Source organism: Aythya marila (assembly GCF_965140915.1).
Source record: "Aythya marila genome assembly, chromosome: 12".
Taxonomy (NCBI): Eukaryota; Metazoa; Chordata; class Aves; order Anseriformes; family Anatidae; genus Aythya; species Aythya marila.
This window is the reverse complement of record NC_139053.1, coordinates 16,913,306-16,933,946: the sequence shown is the minus strand read 5'-3', so window position 1 is coordinate 16,933,946 and position 20,641 is coordinate 16,913,306. Positions and strand designations below refer to the sequence as shown.

Here is a 20,641-nt window from a genome sequence, read left to right as displayed (position 1 = left end):
TTATTTCAGAGGGAAAAGCTGAAGTCACGGCTCATGGTCTTTATTAAGGGCCATCCTTCAAGCATTTCTTACCTTGGCTGGGAACACACTCCAAAATGCCGGTGTTTCTCCATGTCCTAAGGTCTGTTTTGTGGAGTAGGACAGAAATATGGATAGATATAGGAGAATATGAACCAGGTAACATAGGCAATGAAAGTGGCTCTTGAAACCAGTTCCAGCAGCTCTTCTAAGTGGGGCCTGATTGGATTTTGTGCTGGCACCCAGCACACACACCGGAGCGCTTTATCACGGACAGAGAGCAAATCACAAGCGCAGCACCCCACTGGGACACTGCCCTGCGAAATGCCTCAACACACAGAAACCCCTCTGCAGCCTGGAAATGCCCCAACCTCTCCACTACTGCCTACGTTAGCAATGAGCACATGTGGCTCCTGACGACACCATCCTTGGGCAAGCTGTTGTCCTCCGGCTCCAGCTCTGCCTCCTACAGCATCCCCGACTCACCAGGCTGGTGAAAGTTTCCTTCAAAGAAAGCACAAAGCACGCAGCTAAAAGATAGTCACTTACAGTTTATTTTTGCCTGAAATTATTTCACATCTCTTTGTACACAGCTACAGAACAGTAGTAGTAAACCATTGGTAAAAGCAACAGTGCTAAGGAAAATGTTGGCATAATTTTTCTTCCTTTTTATTTTTTTTTTCTTCTTTCTTCCCATACTGTATCTGCATACAGTTTGGGATTTGAAGGGGAAAAAAAAACCTGGCACACTACATGAGTTAAGACTCAATTTCCATTTCATTTATTTAAAAAAAGGAAAAAAAAAAGAAAAAAAGAACATGATTTGGGTAGGGGTTGTCTACATAGCAACAAAGTTTAAAAACAAAAACAAAAACAAAGCTTGGCTTCCATTGAATAAGATTAAATATATATATATTTATATATAAAAAATTACATTGGCTGTATGTGAAACCTTGAGGTGCTGAAGAATAAAATAAAGGTGTTAAAACAGAGGAAAAACTTGTTTTTGTTTTTTTCTTTTTAAATAAGCAGCTCTGTACAATGAAGGCTCATTATGAAAAAAAAAAAAAGTCAACAGCATAGTTATAAAAGAAACCACAATTTTTAAAAAATCATCTTCTAAGCAATTGTGGAAGAAAATTTGAAAAAACGTAGCAGTCACATTTACAGACAGGTCAGAGCTATCAGATCAGCGACAAGGCTATGTTTGCAGCCTCCCCAGAGGAACATGCAGAACAATGCGTGCACAGAACAGGTAGGGGGAGGGAGGGAAGGGCGGAGAAGAGGAAAAGGCAAAAAAAAAAAAAAAAAAAAAAAGGGCAAAAAAATAAAAAGCTTATGCACAAAATGGAGGGAGAGCTTTTTTTTCACTTTTTGAAATATCGGACGTAAACAGAAAACAACAGAGGCAATTTGTAAAATCGACAGCTTTGTTATTACCCCTTGGCAAAATAAGTGACAAATTTTCCCTATCACCCATGGTTAAATCTGATGTGGTTTAAAAGACTTAAAGAAAGTTTTCCAGACTTCGGAAGGAAATCTCATTTTTATTAATCCCTGCAACCCCTCCCCCAACAACCATACCTATGATAGATATTTTCCTTCCTATTTAATAACATCTGAGGCATTTTGAAATCAAAAAGACAAGCGATGAATGTGGTGACAGAGAGGGAGTATAATACAGTCTGCATTACTAAAAGGCAATTCTTTGAGGACATTTCCTTTAAAAAAAATAATAATAACAACAAGACAGCAAACTAGTTTATACAGTACTATACGCAAAAAAGGGTAAAAGAATTAACAATTCATAAATAAAAGACAGGTCCCAGACCTGTTATTTGTGAACCATTTTCTTAAATAGGTGCATTATGTAAATCTTATGTACAACAAAATTACTTTGCATAACAACTGAGAGGACACAGGGTGAGGGGGGGTGAAAATCAGATCGCTTTTGGTTTTCTTCTCTTGAGATTTTTGTAAGTTTGATTTTCTGGAGCAAAACTGGTCAAAGAGGAGTTCGGACTGTGCCAGCCAAGGAAACCCAGGTAAATAATGACAAATGAATATATTTTTTTCTCCACACGGCATAAAACACAAAGGCAAAGAAAATCCACAAAGGTGTTTTTTTTCCTCTTTATATTCCTCTTGCTGCTACAAAGTCCTCTTTTTTCCTCTTTTATCTTTTTTTTTTTTTTAATTCTCTCCTTTTCAATTTAAATTATGTTGATTCCGAAATCACAAAGCTGCAAGAATTCGGCCAGGTCCAGGCCTTCCCTGTCCCCTGACACACACAATTCCTCCACCTCATACCATGACTCCTACCACCAAGTCCCAGCACTCACTGCTCTACAGGTATTAGCCAAAAGTTATTTTTTTCCGGTTTGTTTTTGTTTGTTTGTTTTAAAAATCTTTTCCTTCCTGTCAGAAGCAAAAGAGAGAGTTGGAGGCAGGGAGAGTTCACCACGCTTCAGTGTAGCGAACATCCACTTCTTTCAGGTTGGGCAGTTTAGCCTGCGTGGGGAGGGAGAAAAAAGAATTAATTACATGCTTTCAGGACATAGGCTCTGTTACAACTGACAAAAACCATGATAAGATCCCAGTCTTTATTTTTTCTACAAATGCTTATCAAAAGGTGTTTGTCAAGCTGCAGTCGTGACGGCAACGGACTCAAATTGCAGCAGCCTCCACGCTATGGCATTGCCTGATTTCTCCCTCCATTTATTAAACAAGTTTAGAGAGTGCTAGCAACTTCTGGTGCCTTTGTGGTCTCAGTTCCACAAACTCCAACACATTTGGACTCATTGTTTCCAAATTAGCCCACACGAAACAGGTGGCAATCAAATTTTTGCTCTCTTCCTACTTGTCGGTCCCATTTTCATGCTCTCTGACCATAATCATACAGCTAATTCTCCAAACCCGAACATATTTAATTAGGCTAGGGCATAACTGAGAAGTTGAAAGTTTCTAGGAGTCGTTATTACCTCACTCCTTGATTTATGTGCACGCATATTTTGATAAGAGCTAGTCATAATCCTACAGACACTGCCAGCAAATAATTTTTCAGTTAGGCAATAATGACTTCAGTAGTGGGTGTTTATTTATTGTCTGGTTCAGCCCGCCTGGTACATATGTGGGTGTCTGTGTGTGTGCAAGCGTGTTTAGTGGGGCGGGAGCAGGAGTGAGGAGGAAATGGCATCACTGCCTTGTGCCCCGAATGCTGCTGCAGACCGAGGGGAGAAGAAGGGGAGATTTGTATCAAAAACAAATTCTTTGAAGGCTGAGCTGTTCTCAACAGACCTATAACCACGCGCCCCAGGGTGAGAAACTACTCCCCTCCCTTTGAACGTGCACACTGCTCTAAAAAATGGCCACTACGATTCATCTCGATGAAAGAGGTGAGAAGGGAAAATGTGACGCGTGCCCTTCTCAGCTTTTTTAATCCTGTGCAATCAACACAGCTTTGCTCATCGCCAGTTCTGCTTTCTGCCCTGGCAAGTCACTGTCTTGTGTTACTGCTGAGGACTGTTCATGCAACACCGGAGCAGAGGGAACCGGTTTGGAAAATGTGAGCTTCAGCCTCAAGTTAGTGGCAAAAGGGCTCGGAAGCAGGCGTAGGACTGGAGGATCCTTTCAATACACTCGATTTCAGAGCCCTGGGCCAAATGCAGCATTGACCTTGATTGTCTGTGAATGCTTGGGGCCTGATACAAGCTCCATTGTGTGAACCCATCTGCAAGCCAGCTGTTAATTCCAAGGACGACTTCTTTGCATATACAATTGTGACACAAGTTTTGAAAACTTGATCTTGAAAAATCTCTGCTAGCAGCATTGCAACTGAGTCCCTGGGGGAGCCTTGGCTCCACAGCCAGAACTGAAGATATACATTTGCAGTGAATTTTGAAAGCAGAGCAGTTTCAGAACTTGCCACGAGTTTGAAACTCAACCCAAGGTTGTGACCTTTTTGAGTAAACCTGGCACAATCTAAGGTTTCAACACACGACAACATAATGTGGAGTTTCATCTTGAGCACTTAGGTTTACAAGGTAAGACTCTGGGGGGAGATGTGACTCACACAACACCAGAGTGAAGAAAAAGTCCATGTGAAGTTGCACAAGCCAACACATCTCAGTCAGTCTTTGTCTGAAACCACCTGGGGCCATTCCCCTCCCACAGCTCCGTTCTCATTCTTTACCATTTTGCTGAAGTGGCTGTAAATTCACAGTACAAATGGTAACACCAGGCATCTTACATATCAAGCTCAAGGGAACTGGGCATTTGTGCAGGTGTTTCTGTTTAAAGCACAGTTCTAGTCCAAGAGGTGTCAAGATAAACTTGCACCTTTCCCAACGCCCTTAATTCTTCCTTGGCGTCATGAACCAAAGCTCTGTAATGCTGTTCATCCACATTACTTCTGGTCCTGCTAACGGTACAAGACATGGCTTTGGAGGCATGCTCTCCCTATTTGTGCATCCTCATGGGTAGCAACCACTGCGCTCCTGTTCATGAAACCTTCACTGCTGATAGCTCCAGCAAAAAAAGGACCTGACTTCATTTCTGATTCCACCTCATGCTCATCCACTCAATAGACTAAACACTTCCTGAGTCCATCAGAGCCAACAACCTCAGAAAGATGCATCAGCCATTATCCTCCCCAAATAATCCACACCTCTTCAGGTGACTGTCACGTTACTCACACTGCAGGGCCAGTGCTCTCTGCACTGGGCACTACCACCGTGCATTTGCTAAATCTGCAAACCCTCTTGGGCCAGCTAGTTTTCTCATCTTTAGCAGGTGTAACTCAGAAATACCTTGAGATCTTCGTAGGTATCTGCTGAAAGTTTGGTGCTGTTCATATTTAAACTACACAGGCTCTTCATGGCTAAAAGAGAAAACACACATACACACATATTTAGGATCATGCTGCGTTTTCTTGAAATATCAGGCTTATAGTAGGCTAAAGCATAAACAAGACATGACTATGTGCTGCAGTCTCAGGAAAAAGCTGAATAGTGTAAAATATAGAGCTACAAATGCATAAACAGCTGTTTGGGCCCTCATCCAGGAAAAAGTCCCTATTTAGGAAGGGCCATTAAGCATATGCTTAAGTCCACTGACTTCAAAGGAGTTCAGGCAACTTCTCATAATCAGTTTCCTGCACATTATTCTGAGCAATGCTTGTTCTCAGTGCTTTGCTTGTTGTATGCTGGGGGCATGCTGAACCAGCAGCCCTTCTCCCCCTGACCTATTTCCATTTTGGGCTCCAGCACTTAGCAGAATAGTTTCCTAAGAGGAGCTGTAACTACTGGCCTGTCTGGCATGTCTGTGTAAGATCAAGCCTGTTAAAGGAGCCCTTTAAACCCAACAGGCGAGGTTTATAATACACTGTTGGACGTAGGAAGAGGCTCATTGTGGCACATCACGCAGCGCTCAGTGCAGAGGGGAATCCTGAATGCTGCTTACATGGCCCTGCACTGCCTTGCCCTACTTAGCTCTGATATGAAACCAAACGAGAACGGCCAGAGTTTAGCCTCCTCAAAAAGAAGGAGCAAGACATGTCAGAAAATATGGAACCTGCTGCACACAGCTGCTTATCTCACTAAAAAGCTGCTGTGTGGCTCTGCAATCTTCCTCTCCGTCACCACAAGCGCAGGCTCCTGCACAGAGCAGGGAGCGTGAAAAAGGCTGGGAAGTCCCAGGGTGATGGGTCACGATGTGAGATTGAGACAAACGACACCGGTACAGTTAGAGGCAAGAGGGAGAGTACGGTCTGGGACAAAACATAATTTAAAAAAATTAAAAGAATGCTTGAAGCATTAAGGCAGGCTCAGGTGGCAGCCAAACTCGAGCCAGACTCGAGCAGGCAAGGAGGAGGATGGTTTAAATCTCAGCACGACTATGGCCTGTCCTACGTCACTGTGGTAGCCAAGAACAAAATCTGCTGTGTGAACCATGTGAATTCCTCCAAACCCACACCATTACCCTCCATAGCATGAGTTGGTCACTTACAGCTAAGCGCCAGCAGCCCGGCGTCCGTGACGGGCGTCTCGCACAGGTTGAGCACTTGCAGCATCGTGAGGTGTTCCGACAGAAGCCGCAGCCCCGCATCCCCGAACTGTGGGGGCAAGCAAAGCTGCCTTCACAAAAGTGCACCAACAGCACTGTGCAAACAGCACACGTTTAGGACAGGGCTTGCAGGTTGTAAATAATTTTGTGGGTTTGAGTACAGGTCTCCTTACTCACTACCCAGCGCTTATCCACAGGCCACTGGTTAATGAGAACAGCGCCTTTGATGTCTGCACTGCATATGAGGGCTCCCACCCAGGCTATACAAGATGGCTATGGCAGTCTCAGCCAGCTCCCAACCACATCACAAAAAGCACACAATGCAAGTGGTATTAATTAGCTATTTTGGTCGCAAGAACAATGTACTATTGATTGGTAATTGTTCTATTGACCCACTTCATTTCTGCTGTTTCTAAATTCTGGATTAATGGAAACCAGGATATCACAAAATAAAACGGAATCTAAACTTTTTTCTTTTTTTTTTTTTTTAATAATACAAAAAGCAGTCTCTTTGTCTAGTGAAAATAAATTGATTTTGATCAAAAAGCATCAGAGTTTTCAGATCCAGAAGTTATACTGCTAGGACAAATCCACAGGAGATAGAATCTGCTTGCTAGTTTCCAGACTATCTACTTCTTATTCCCCAAACAAAAAGAGGAAAAATTCTGGGATACAAAAATAGTTGGAAGAAAAACAAGACAAGATATTTACATGACATTTTAGTGAAAAAAGTACTGCTTCTTGTGGTTGTGCTGGGAACTATCATATTTTTAGTGAGCACTACGAATAGGTGCTAACAGAAAATAGAGAAAAAACTCTTCAGTGGAGAACCTCAGAGACCAAAACCAGCAGGCAAACGTGGAAGAAAAAATTTACTTTAAAAGCTCTTTCAATTAACTGCTGAATGATTTATTCAGTTTAGTTGGCCTCGTTTTGCTTACAAAATAACCGCATTCTCATTATAGTTTCCTTATACGTATTCATTAATTTAGTTTATTTTGATGCTGTTTTTAAAGAAATTCTGGTTGATGAGCACTCAAAGCAATTCACTACCTACATACACTGCATAGACTGCATGTTTTGCTTGACCAGTTAAGCTGCACAGTGTCTTTTTCTTTGTCCTAAAGGGGTGAAAGCATAAGCTCTTCTCAGATGAACAGTGGCACATGTACTGTAAAGTACACAGCATCAACAATGCCTAACTGGAACTTCCAACCCAAGCTAAATGCCATCCTTCTTAAATTAAAAATTAAAAAAGAAAATCAGTTCCCAAGATGAACGAGACCATAGAAAGGCCCTGTAAAAATAGCATGCCGACAAGCTCATTCTATGCAAGCCTTTTCACACATTCTTCTCATGCTGACGTAACATGAAATTTCAGAATTAGTCAGCATGGGTTCCTGCTCTGAGTTTCAGTCTGCAAAGCACTTACCTGAGTTGACCACAGGTTCAGCTGCTTGAGTGAAGGCAGTTTAATGAGGTGCTCGGCACAAGCACTTGTTACATTGGTAAAGGCCAGGCTGAGATTTTCCAAATTTCCAAAAGATCCCGAGCTTAGCAAGCGGGCCAGGTCTGCATCCTGCAAGCAAACACCAGATTGATAAGCAAGATTATCAACTCCTCAGGCTGCAATCATCTGCAGTGGTGTCATTGATACTGCTAACCAGCAAGGGTTGCACAATTCTACCACTTGTTTACAGTAACAGAGAACCACACAGAGAAGTTTCTGTTTGTTGGCAAGCAGCTGAGCTCTTGTGGCAGCATTGCTTCACACACCCTGGGAAAAACGCATCCAGACAGTAGAACATGAATTTTCTTTCCTTTTGTATCCTTAAGAGACACCAAGGCTTCAGTTTCAAAGCTCATGGTGAAGATGGGCCGTTTAACTTAATGCAGATTTCACAGCAAATTCTAGATCCAAACGGTGCTCGGACCTGTTACCCATTTCAGTGAAGTTACTCTGGGTTTTCACTGCTCTTATCTGCAACAGTGATGAGTTTCTTTCAGACATCAGTGTGTAAGATCTAGAACTGCAAATTGTGAAGTCTGCTTTTTTAATGCAAAATCTGGTCCCCGAATCTATGTTTAGATTCAACTGTGCATTCCAAATCTGTGCACCAGTATAGATCTGACAGCCTGCTGCTTGCACTGGGTTTGGAAACTGGCGTGCAGACCCAAGAGCAGAAATGTGCCCTTGCTTGTGTAAACTCCAGTCATGTTGACAGAGTGGAAGGGCTCCCCTCTTGACCTATCAAAACCACTGTGCTACGTGGTAAACATTTATCAAGTGTTTAAAGACTTAAAGTGTTCAATATGGAAAGACAAAGCTTGTTTTTCTATTAATGAGATTAACTTACTGTGGACTTGGATGGCAGTGTTAACCTTGTGGGACCACCTTTTCTTTGCTGTAAGAGAGAAGATATTTTAGTCAAAGAGGTTGCCATTCTACATTTCAGACCAACTGAAGTACAGGGAGCTTTTCACCAGAACAAACCCTGCTCCAATTTCAAAGCTCCCAGCAAGACCTTCCACCTCTTCCCTGCTTTTTCTGCATTGACTGGTTTATTTTCTGAGCGTGCTAGATGCAGGCCTGTTGCTACCCAGGGGACTGCCACTAACCACAGCTAGCAGTCTCCGTGCCATGGGTCAGCATTTTGTCTGACTCGGCCAGCCTTTATTCCCTTACTTTCACTTTAAAGGAAGCAGCCTTAAAATGCTGGGCTCCGAGAGCAAAGGGGGATGTGACCGTGCAGCTGATAAAATCATTTGCTTGACTTTAAAAAGGCATATTCTTTTCAGGCTGGGAGCAAGAGGATTGTAGAAGAGAAATGCAAATGTGGAAAGGAGAAGAGGAAGACTGTAGGTATGTCTGCAGAGGTGAAAAAGTGCTAATGAGAGCAGATTTATCTTCAAGCTGTAGACCCTGTCTTTAAAATCAGGAAAAATTCATTTTCTCATGGGCTCTGCAATCCAGACCTAAAGAACACTTCGGTGAAATGTGTATGTCTAAGCATTAAGAAATGCTGGCCAGCCCCAGAACTATTTGCTACTCATATGTCAAAAGGTGGCAGAATTTGACAAGCTGACTTACAAGATTTTAAGGCAGCAAGATTTCACCTTTATTCTTCCATGCAGATTCTAAGCAGGTTATTGAATATCACTCAGAAACATAGTATGGGATTAGACACATCAGTGAATATCATGCAGCATATACATTCACAGCAAGATCCTTTAAATACTGCTCCCATCCTGTTGTTAGCCAGGAATTTCACACCCTGCTTGTCTTTCTTTTGTACCTCCATTTCTGGAGAGTACAGACCACAATGTGCTATGGCAATACTGCATGCAGGGTGACATACCAGCTCTTTTAACTCCCTCTGCCTGTCACACAGCTGTTCATACATTCTCTTTCCCACGTCTGTGCTTTCCAGGGTAGAGATGATCTGGAGCTGCGTGTCATTATTATCGATGATGTTGTATTCCAGCATCAAACACAAAATCTAGCAACAGAATGAAAGAAGAATGGTCACTGCAGTGCTTAAATTAATTTTTTTTCCACAAATATCCTAATTACCATGGGCATGCTACTTTAAATTACCAGGTAAGTTTTTAGAGCATGCATTATACAGGCTAGATTAGAGGATCTTAGCAACATTTACTGACTTCTCAACACAAGAAACACATTTTTTATTGGTAAAGAATGAACTCCAATCTCTGAAAGTCACCCTATCTATCCTGTCTTCCATTAGCGCTCATTCCTTCTGACTGAGAGGTGCAATTACTTTGCATCAGTCCTGGAAGATGGCTTCATGCCACAGCCCTCATCAGAGCAGGTACAATTGATCCAGTATTTCCCAGGTACCGGCGGGACTGCAGAGTGGCAGACTCGGGGTATTATGCATGAGCAGCAGAGCTGTGCAGCCAGCCAAGTGCTGGATTTTCTGTCCCTAAGTGCTGGGCTTTCTGTGCAAGCAGAACTCAAGTGAGGTGCACCCGGTCTATGAGGCAGATGGGGAAAGAATGAGGGGAAGGATGCTGGGAGCTGGCTGCTGCAGCCAGGACACCCTCCAGCTCATGGGGAACACACCTGACTCGCCCCAGGAGCAAGGCAGACTCTGGGAGACGACTCCAGTGGGACACAACCAGCCCCCTCCATGCTGCCTTTCATTTTCAGCTACATATCATATCAATGAAATTATGGAGGGAATAAAAACTTTGCATTTTCATTTTATTTTATAATGAAAAAATCAAGTAACATTATATTGCAAAAATTGCAACTCCTTCCACCTATTTAATCACCCTCTGTTTCTCTTTAAAATGTAAGACGGCATTTATCAAGAAACCTCTCTGAAGAAACCCAGAAAAATAATACTTGCTATTAATGCAAGAAAAATAACCTATCCTAAGCACTAAAAAAATGCATTTTAATACAAGCAAATATTTTTTATAAATGTACTTTCACAGCACTGCTGATTTTGCAAGTGGCAAGGCAAGCATTAAGCATTGAGTCATGGAAAGGTCTCACTGCCTTGCACCCTGACCCCTCGGTACAGCCTGTACATTCATTGCCATTTATTTCCCACCACAGTCTCTCCAACTGAATTACAGCAAACAATCTCTTGGTCCAAAAATTCTTGCAGCCACCTCTCATGTAATTCACACTCTCGTCTGCAGAGCAACAATATTTCATTCCACTTAATCAAGGGGAACACAACTACCCGCTACTGGTGTTTGATATGACGCAGACCTGAACTCAGCTTCTCTGGTTCCACTAGATCTAATTCTGGGAAAGGCAGTGTGAAACTAAATCTGAGCGCTGCTCGTAAACCCGTATGACTATGTATGCTTAGGGCTTACCTCTACCATCGTCTGGTTACCCCTCAGAGCCAGCAGCATGCAAGGTCCTAATTTATTTTCAGCCAGTGAAAGCAGGAACTTCTTTGTTTTATAGCAGGATCCCATTAAAATATGAACCTATTTGAGAAACAAAGAGCTAAAATTAGGGACGTGAGCCTAAGAAAAACATGCATTTAGAAGAGACAACGTTATGCAGTCAAACAAATTTAAGTATTCGCAACAAACCTAAAGAAAATGAGGGCTTTGTTACTATTATGGCTGCAGTCTCTTGGTAGCTTTGTTGCTGATTGGAAGTGACTTTTTGAACAAGGCCAAAAAGCACATCTTTCCTTTCACTTTGCCCTGAAAGGGGCAACATCTTTCCTTTCAGGGCAATTCTCCTAAAACTCCCTTGAGTCCTCTAGCTGTCAAGTGTCCTGCAGACACTCTCCCAGCTCCAGAAAGCACTGGATGGTATCACACAGTGACACCTATGGCACGAATGCACTTGTACAAATCAAATACGAGTCTCTTCTCACAAAAAAGGTTGGCAATATCCTTTCCCATTTAAATGCCCCAGATATAACTGCAGAGAATTTTGGGTTCCTACCCGAAAATCTTATTTTATGGCCCAGGCTGATCCACCAGCTTGCTGGCAGAGCACTATGTGACAATTTGTAGTTTTTAGTCACCTAAGCAGTAAGAGGTCCACCATGCAGACTCTAAACCAGTATCACCCTACAATACGCTTGTAAATATGTTCCCTGGTCCACAGTATTGCATGGGTTATGCTCAATAGTGCTGAAAATATCATACCCATTCTATGACGGGGTCAATTCTATAGAGATCATGTGCTACCATGCAATTCTTTTTCCTTGTGGCTTTGCTGCCAGCAAGGCCTTTAGAATACAAAATCTTTGTTTCTTAAGTATCCACCTGCTCAGATGACCTTTAAAAAGGTGAGCTTCAAGCCAAATGAGATTTTATTTCATACAGTTATCATTATTAAGCTTTTTCGGAGGTTTTCTTGAGAGATGGAAAATACTGATGCTAAGATTAATGTAAGACCCCTCTTGGAACAAGATGTTTTTCAAACATTATGGTTAGCCATTAGCAGCTCTTTAAGTATTTATGGACTTCCCTGCAAAGGGCACAAGAGTACTGCATATTCATGTATGTTAGCATTGCACTTTTTCATACACCTCATCTCCTGTTTTGTAGACATTTTCTTTCCAAATACAAGAAGACACAGAAGCGGTGAAGACACACGAACCCTTTTGTGAACAGTCTTTGTCCATTCTATTTCACAGATATTGGATCAATCTCAATTTAAGTTAAGAGTACAGACATGCATGTTCTACAGGTCCCAAAATGTTCAGCCTACAGGAGACGCTTGAAGCATACATCCCCATGAAAGCCACTTCACTGTATGCCAACAGCCAACATCAACATGTTTTTCCCCTAGCCAAGAGAAGGAAGTAGACATTCCCATTTTATTTGATACATGGAGAATTAAGACACAGTGAGACCTATGTGACTTGATCCAGGTGGTATAGGAAAACAGTGCCAGCAACAGGGGTTCAAATCTGTTATTTTCTTTCTTGTCCTTCTACGAGTTAAAAGCCAAAGTTCAAAAAAGGAAAGTTAACCAAATTCTGACTGCAAGCAATGGGTTTGGCACCATAAAGATTTAGGTTTCCCAGTGAATACTTGTGGCTTACAGAACCATGAATTAGGTATTTTTTTGGGAAAAAAACAAAAACAAAAACATGTAAAGCTTCTTATCTCCAGCTATGCATTACCTACTTACTGAAGAGAAGTTACTAAACTCACATTATTGCAGACACGTACCATACTGGCAAACAGCTCTCCGTCATCATCACATGCCACTCCTCCAGGGCTGTAGAGCTGGAACCAGCCGTCTTTGCCAGCCCGCACACTCAGCAAACATGAGTGGACCTGCCAAAAGAGAAGACATTGGGAAGGTTACAGTTTCTGCCAATAACCACCAATGTCTCCCACACTGGACGAACAGAGGTAACTGCAAAACTGGGGATGTTGGAAGTTTCATGGTTAATACCCCAATTGACACATCAGCAAGTCTTTACTCACAAAATCTGTTTTTTGTGTTATAAAGGAGGAGGGAAATTATATCAGTGCTAACTGCATGTCATTTTTCATTCCCTGTACAGAAATCAAACACAAAATGGCTCTAATCTAGAACAGTTCTTTTCACTTGAGAAAAAAAAAAAAAAAAAGAAAAGAAAAAACAGCAAAAGAAGAAGAAAAAAAAAACAACTCAAATTTCAGAGCTTCTGCTGTTTTCCCCCTGTCCTCTCAGCATGTGTCTATACTTCCGACATGATCTGAATACGAAATGCAGAGGCTGATGGCTTGCTCATTCCAATCACGAAAAACTCTTATTAGTCTTGCTGTAACAAGACTTGACCAGAGTCTGGGTGAAAGAAGCCAACACAGAAAATGCAACAGGGACACATAAGGTAGAAGATGCACAGAAGAACTGGCATCACCGTAGAGATAACTATATCTAGTCCTACATCTTAACAGAGGAGTCACCATTAAGCTTTTTTTTTCTCTTTTTTTTTTTTCCTCACTGAATAGACACAGACATTCTGATTTAATTTTTGAGGAGGTCAGAGGGGAGGTAAAGTCCATGCCCCCTTACTTGGGGACTTAATGATAGTGACAGATGAAATCCTGGTGCCATTCTGAAAAATAAAGCCTTTCTTATTCAGCAAGGGTGACTACTGCTCACAAAGGCTGAAACAATGAAAACCATGAGCTCCGGGCAATGATGACAACACAGGCTCCTCACCGACAGTTCGGGGGAGCTTTCTCCTCTTTATGCTGGCACAAAAATATGAATGTGGATGAGAGGTCCCCTCTGAGTCAGCCAGAGCTGATTATGTTAAACACATTACATGTGCAGCTATGAAGCAGTCAGCCACCGTGAGGCTATGCTACAGCTATGTACTCGTTCCAGTAACGTACCTCCTACCCCCTTTCTCCTGCTAATTTATGAGAATTATGGTCATTTGCACAAAATGTAACTGAAACACAGTTAAATAAACCCTGCTTTTTTGTAAGCTGCATGGATCCATGGATTTTGCTTCCCTTCTTTTCATATGGAAGACAAAAAGCTAGGAGAGAATCAAGAAACTGGGGAAATCTGGCTGGTTGCAGTTTACTGAAGAATAAGGACATCAACTGAGCTCAGACAAGGTCACAACACATAAGGGAAGGAACCATTGATACTAAAACAGTATATCCTGAGTGGCTACTAACCCCTCTGAGACTCAAGAGCAGCAAAACTACACTGTGTTTTGAAACAAACTGCTTAAGGAAGGATCAAGCATACTCGCAATCCCTCCAATTAATGCTCTGTGAAAATGGGCACTGAACTCACTTCTTGTCTCGGGTCTTCTGCAAATCTCTGAATCACGTATTTCAGCTCCCTAAAACAAAAAAAGAAAAGAAAAAAAAGAAATGTAAAAGGACAAGAAAAAGCAGCTGCTGGTTGCAGTATTCACACAAGTGTCACAGTTCTCTTGGATTACACTTTAAAAGATGCACACTAAAGAGAAACAAGTTGAACTGCTTCCACAGGAAGGAAATAGGAGGTCTAAAAGTGATTACCAAGGACACAGTCTATTCAAAACAGACTAGAAAAGCTTTCAGAGATGTGCAGTGACAAACTGGTTTGTAAATTCTATCAGCATCTAGTGCCTTTGGTCCTTGGGCTCCTGCTGTCGCAGTAAATTACAAAGAAAACTACATCTTTATATTGTTAACAGAACATGCTCACAGCCCCACACAGATAAAAAACCTTAGAGACACCATATTGAATAATGCATCGCTGCTGTTATTGACTAGTACAAGTATTTTAAGTAATCACTCCCCTTAACGAAACAAACAAGCACCAACTTACTTTGTGAATTTCTCATGTGCAAGCGCCCTGAAATTCAAAACAAAATATCATGAGGATTTGTGAGGAGGAAAGGGGAAAAAGAAATAAAGAAGAAAAAAAAAAAACCACTTTTCATTTCTTTCCAGATAATAAGAGGATTTGCTAAGCAACTGCAGCACACAAGACAAAAAGAATAATCTTTCCAGAAAAGATCAGGTAAAGTCTCCTTCATTAACCTAGGGGGAAAAAATGAAGAAAAAATAGCACTCGGATTGAATCTTGTGGCTCTTCCTGCATTCTGCCTTAAACAAGCATCCAAGGCTAACATCAGTGGGAGCTTCGGGGTCAGAAGAAACCAAGTGAGAGACTTACAATGCAGCTATATAATTATGAACAGAATTTTGGTTACCTCCAACAGCCAGGTGAATTCTTTAATTGCAATGCAATCAAAGTATGTTCAAACCTAATTAATATCATACATCAGCAAAGCAATTAATGGTCATTCTGTGAAGTGACTTGCATCATGGTACGGCTTACACCTCCCCCAGGACTCGAGTTTGACTTAGGTAAATGATGTCTCTGTTGCCTATTTCCAAGCTCTTGCTGTAGCCCAGGTAACCTGGCACAGAGGATTAGACCTCTGTGATTCAAGACACCAGGTCATTAGGGGATGTGATAAGCTAGCAAATTGTACAATTATAGGTTGTAATGTTTGTCCGTGGAGGTCTGCATTTTATAAACACTACTGCTCATTAATAGGTTTCCGAGGGAGCCTGGCTGATCCGTAGGGTAGCTTCTTCATTTAATGCAAAATACAAACGATACGAGTCTCTGTGACGCCAGTGAAGCATCCTCCTCCACTAAATCTCTCACTTTACTCTCCTCCTCACCAGCTTCCCTTCCTTTCTTGTCTGCCTGTCTCTAGTGAACCACTTTTCTCTTTTAGATCATCTTAGAGAAGTGGGGAAGGAAGATGAAGGTGAGGAAGACTTTGGGTGCCTCTATCTGTAAAAGTCAACTCTGAATCCCACCTCAATAACTGGGGGCACAAAGCCACTATTACAGTCAGGTTTTACCTGACCTTGTTTCACCATAAAACAACATTAACAAGAATTATCAGTAAATACTAAGACAGGGCAAACTTACTCCTTGGGAAACGGGATAGGTTGAAGCAAGCTGGCCAGGGCTGGTCTCCAGTCATCATAGTCTGACCTGAAAGAGGAACATTTTATTAACAGGATAGCATGCACAGAATATGGTTTGTCAACAGCTAGTTCGAGGAGTCAAAAGCTTTTTACTGCAGGCATCAACAACTCTTTTGCTTTATTGAGATACTCCAAAGAGCTACGGTGACATTTCCTGTTCCATTTTCAGCACATTCTCCACAGGGACACAATAAATCTGGTATTTACAATGAGAGGCCTTCTTTATGTCAACTTAAAGACATTTGCTGTTTATGAAACCTGTTGACATTTAATCACTAAGTAATACTTTCATCTAGGTTGGTACAGCAATTACCAGGCCATTGCTATTTACAGCTCTATTCTGCATTTAATTGGAATTTATTTTCCTTTGCTAGAAGGCATCGGTCTAGTTGTAGAAAGAAAGATAAGCCCCCATTTTTGACCCACACCTAACAAATACAATTCCACAGGCTGATTTAGAAAATAATTGCGCGGCATCCATCTGACACTTTTTTTTTGCTGTACCTTGCTTAACTTTTCCAGACATTGCCGTGCACATTCACAATTCATTCACAAATCCCTGAATTATGAGTGGAAGAGGACAGATGAGGATACCACTGCAGAGAGCTCAGCGTACCCTGCGAGAGGTGGCTCCTCTCAGTTGTGTTCGCTGCCAGCTGATGCCCTGTTCTATTCTCTGCTGTCAATATACGGCGCTGCCCTCCTAGGAGGAGCCACCAGAAGGGGATGTTCACATGAACTAGGGTAAAGAGAACATCCTTTAGCAGCTTTGCAGCCTGCACGGGTCGCTGCAAAGCACCCTGGCAGTGCATTGTCTTGATCTGCCTGCACGTCGTGGCTGCTCCAGTGCCTGCAGCACAGCCAGTCCAGCTCCTCACGTAGGAAAGACACCTCACAAGAGGCCACCCTGCTCCTTCAAACAAGCTCAGCCAGCCAGCAATCAGTTAGTACTAATTAACCGCAGTAACAACACACTGCACAGCAGGCACGACCATCGTACATGTAAGTTGAGCGAAGCAAAGAACAGAGAGGAGAAGTGAATCCAGCAAGTCAGCACCAGAACCGGGAACAGAACCCAGCAAGATGGTGCGAAAAACTTTGGAGTGTCTGTACAAGACAATGTGTAGGATCCTACAGTCTCCTTTTACTGCTGTTACCCTTTGGATTTTAGTTTCAAAAGCTGGATTATTGGCTGCAGCTTACTGCAAACTTGGCACACAAGTCTGATGTTTCGTTAGGAAGGAACGAAGCGTAATGTTCCCAAACGGACAGCACTACTGATAGCATTAGAAACAGGCAACATATGCACAGGAACTGTTCCAAAATGATGCATTTTTTGCAAAGACAAGGTTCTAAATGGATGCATTTCCAGAAGTCTCACCCACTTTCTGAACCACGTAAGAGAGTGGTTTCCATAAACTGAGAGAGGTTAACACACACCATGTGGGACAGCTCACCAGGGTATGCTCATGGACACAATGAAACTGGGTGTGCCTGAGCAGAGTATTCTTAAGAAGCAGTTAAAAAAATTTTAATTAATAATTATCATTTAACAATCCATCAGAGAAGTAATTATCACTTGCCAAAAAGTGGTATGACTCCAGGTTACAAAAATATCTCAATAACCAATATAACTCAATATAATATCTCAAAGTAACCAACCCACAAGAACTAGGAGCTGGTAGTAGCTTCGGATATTAAAAAACAGATGAACGCTGTACAAAATCCATGGGATGGGTTAGTAGCTCTTCTTCCACACTACTGTGCAGAAGTCCCAAGTTCAATGTGGACGCTTTGATTTCCCATGCCATATGCAGCTACGTGCCATTCGGTAGGTACTTCAGCAAACAGCCCTGCCCTTTTCACAGGTGTGTTACCAGACAATCCTAGCATGTACTTTCCCAGATGTTTCCTTCCTGAAACTCCCCTGCCAACAGGCCAAGAACCACAACACCGTGTTGAGTTCAGGGAGATGTCTCTTCCCCCACCTGCACTGATTAAACAACCACAAAAGAGCTCAGTCAGGTACGAGGCTGGAGCTTAAAGGCAGGCAGGCTGGCAATGGAGGATGTACAGGCCAAGCAAAAACCTCAGTGTTGGTTCTCCTCAAAACATAAAGCAAATAACATTTGAGAGTCTTGGCTATGCTCCCTGATGAATATACCTTGTTGATTTTCCTCTCCTTTTGTTTAGCATTTGAAGCACAAAACATATCATGTGTCAAGCTACAATAACACAAAAAAGAAACTTCATGCCCATGCCATTCATTTTAAAAGCCATTGAGCCTAATTTTTGCCTCCATCAAAAATTGTGTTCTGTTTGGTAAGTGCAAGAACATAGTTCACAGTTTGTGCAAATGGTCTCTAGGTTCAGCTGAACACTGAGCTCATGCATGGACCTCAGTGCCTGCCTCTGTGTCCTCAATAAGCCGAGGAACCTAATGAGCACAATCTTTGTTATTATTGTTATTATTATTATGCACATTCTTTGGAAATTCCTCCTAAACCAGCACCTGATTTTACTCTAAAAATGACAGGTTTTTGTTGCTCGATGCAGCGGAAATAACTTCAAGAGCAGTATTTAGAGCAGACAGGCCCAAATGTCGAAAGGCTGAGTGAGAAAACTGAAAGGTGCTCAAGGTGTTTCGCATCACATGAGATAAAGCAGTCACAAATCTTCCGTAGCAGAGCCTTAAAAGCTGAAACCCACTTCGAGGCTTAGTTCCCGCGACATCTCAGGTTAAGTGTTACACCACCAAAATTCCTCCTTGAGCAATCTGGAGAGTTATCATTAGTAATAATGTGAACCAATCAATTTTTCATGGCTGCTCTTCAAAGGAAATTGCAATGGGAAGAAAAAAAAAGCTGCCTTGTAATAGCCCAACACCAAGCAAAACACTGCAGAGAGAATTGGACTGATGAAAGCTGGGGGTTATGTGCTGCAGCCATTTGTGAAGCAAGGTCTGCGAGAGGGCAGCAAAAACAGATCATCGCCTCTTTTCCTGGGAGGAGAAGAGAGAAAGAAAGCTGTCTCCTATGAAATATATAGAGCTCGGTCACATGAGTGGGACCTGAACATAAGATCTACGCAACCTGTAATCCCTTCAATCTGCGCTAGGAAACATGAAACAAACACAGCACAAGAATAAAACTAAACTACTTATTAAAAGCCTACGGTGTTTCTCCTCCTCCCACCTCTTCCCTTTTCAAAAACACTTTCTTTCTGTCTGCGCTCATCTCATCTGCGCTCTTCTTTCATTTCAGACGGCTGCCTTTTTATTATTTTTTTTTTTTTTTTGCTCCGTTCGGAGCTCGTGCATGAGCTGGGAGCACCTGAAGCAGGCAGAGAGAGGCAGAGGGATCAGCTCTGGCTGCAGGTAACCGGGAGCCTGACAACGTGGCCGTGCTTGTCGTGGCCACCACCTTGGCCAGCCGTAGTATCGCAAAAATAATTCCCCCTCCGCAGTGGATTTGCCTTTGGGCCACGGTTGCCGTTGGCCCGTCCACATAATACATTTTCCTACCCAAGGATCACCTTTCACCAAAATGAAAACCTGCCCATATGTCATGTGCGGCACAAACAATCCAAAACATATTAGCAGCCCAGGGCAACCCTGATAAACACGACACAAGAGAATCCACTGGGGATATGCAGAGCATGCCCCTGACCTATTGGGGAATGCAGGGAAGGCAGGGGAAGCTCCAGTGGATGCTGGCGTTTGGAAAGCTGTTGGTCTTATCGCCGAGAGACCGCGAGCCCCAAACCCTCTTTGTTTTTAGAGCGTAATAAAGAAGCAACGAATGACTGCTCAGAAATAGCTCATTTCTCCAGACCAAGCGGCTTGACAAGATCAAACATCTTTTAGGCAACTCCACCAGATAATACGAAGATGACCAAGTCCCCCGACTTGGGGTTTTGAAAGAAGCAAATTTAGCACCACCGATTCCCTAATGCACGGCGACATTAACATGCAAGTAAGGAGCTGGACAGTGCTGAGCAGCTCTCAGATCCTCTAATTCAATCTGATGAACAGAAAGATTTCAATTAATTTAGTGCATTTTCTACGCACCAATTTCAGCCTTGTGGCATTCAGGAGGCACTGGCTGGCATGAATAACCCTCACAGAGTCCAGGATGCATTAGGGAATATTGACACAGAAGTTTGATCCACTCCTGAGCACAGGACAAAAATATCATGTTCTGCTGTTCTGTCTCTCCTCTCAAATCTGCCCAGACATCTTAAAGTGGACATCTGCCAACATTTTAAAATCTACGACTTTCTGTTTTCCTTTCGTATGCAATAGTTGTGTTTTGTTGCTCAACTACAGTAGAAAAAGGGTCAGAGATATTCTTGGTGCTTTGGAAATGACCACGCAGACGAATTTTCTAACCTGCACATTTAGCCTTCTGTGCAAGGAGGGAGTCTTACAGTGATCATTAAATGATCGCTGCTACGCTTTAATCGATATTAGAAGCTTTTTATTCACAAGTATGTATTGTGTAGGAGTTAGGTGAACAATAAAATGTCCTCTGCTGAAGATAACTGTTAAGAACTCATATTTGCTAGACTTTCAATAATTAAAATCTGCCTA

At 42.3% G+C, this 20,641-nt stretch overlaps 1 protein-coding gene across 2 annotated transcripts in view; it reads right to left on the bottom strand.

Annotated features, from left to right (window-relative positions):
* Nucleotides 1-512: 512 nt before the first annotated feature.
* The window catches only part of CMIP (c-Maf inducing protein), a 127,501-nt gene continuing 107,372 nt past the window's right edge, over nucleotides 513-20,641 (bottom strand). For both annotated transcript variants that reach the window (XM_082769942.1, XM_082769943.1), the window contains 11 exons: nucleotides 15,992-16,057; nucleotides 14,867-14,893; nucleotides 14,345-14,393; nucleotides 12,769-12,876; nucleotides 10,939-11,055; nucleotides 9,441-9,581; nucleotides 8,439-8,486; nucleotides 7,514-7,660; nucleotides 6,025-6,130; nucleotides 4,827-4,897; nucleotides 513-2,529 (listed from right to left, as the gene is read on the bottom strand). In XM_082769942.1, the coding sequence (XP_082626068.1) occupies nucleotides 2,476-2,529; nucleotides 4,827-4,897; nucleotides 6,025-6,130; nucleotides 7,514-7,660; nucleotides 8,439-8,486; nucleotides 9,441-9,581; nucleotides 10,939-11,055; nucleotides 12,769-12,876; nucleotides 14,345-14,393; nucleotides 14,867-14,893; nucleotides 15,992-16,057 (934 nt within the window). In that variant the 3' untranslated portion in view covers nucleotides 513-2,475. The remainder of the gene's footprint in view (nucleotides 2,530-4,826; nucleotides 4,898-6,024; nucleotides 6,131-7,513; nucleotides 7,661-8,438; nucleotides 8,487-9,440; nucleotides 9,582-10,938; nucleotides 11,056-12,768; nucleotides 12,877-14,344; nucleotides 14,394-14,866; nucleotides 14,894-15,991; nucleotides 16,058-20,641) is intronic.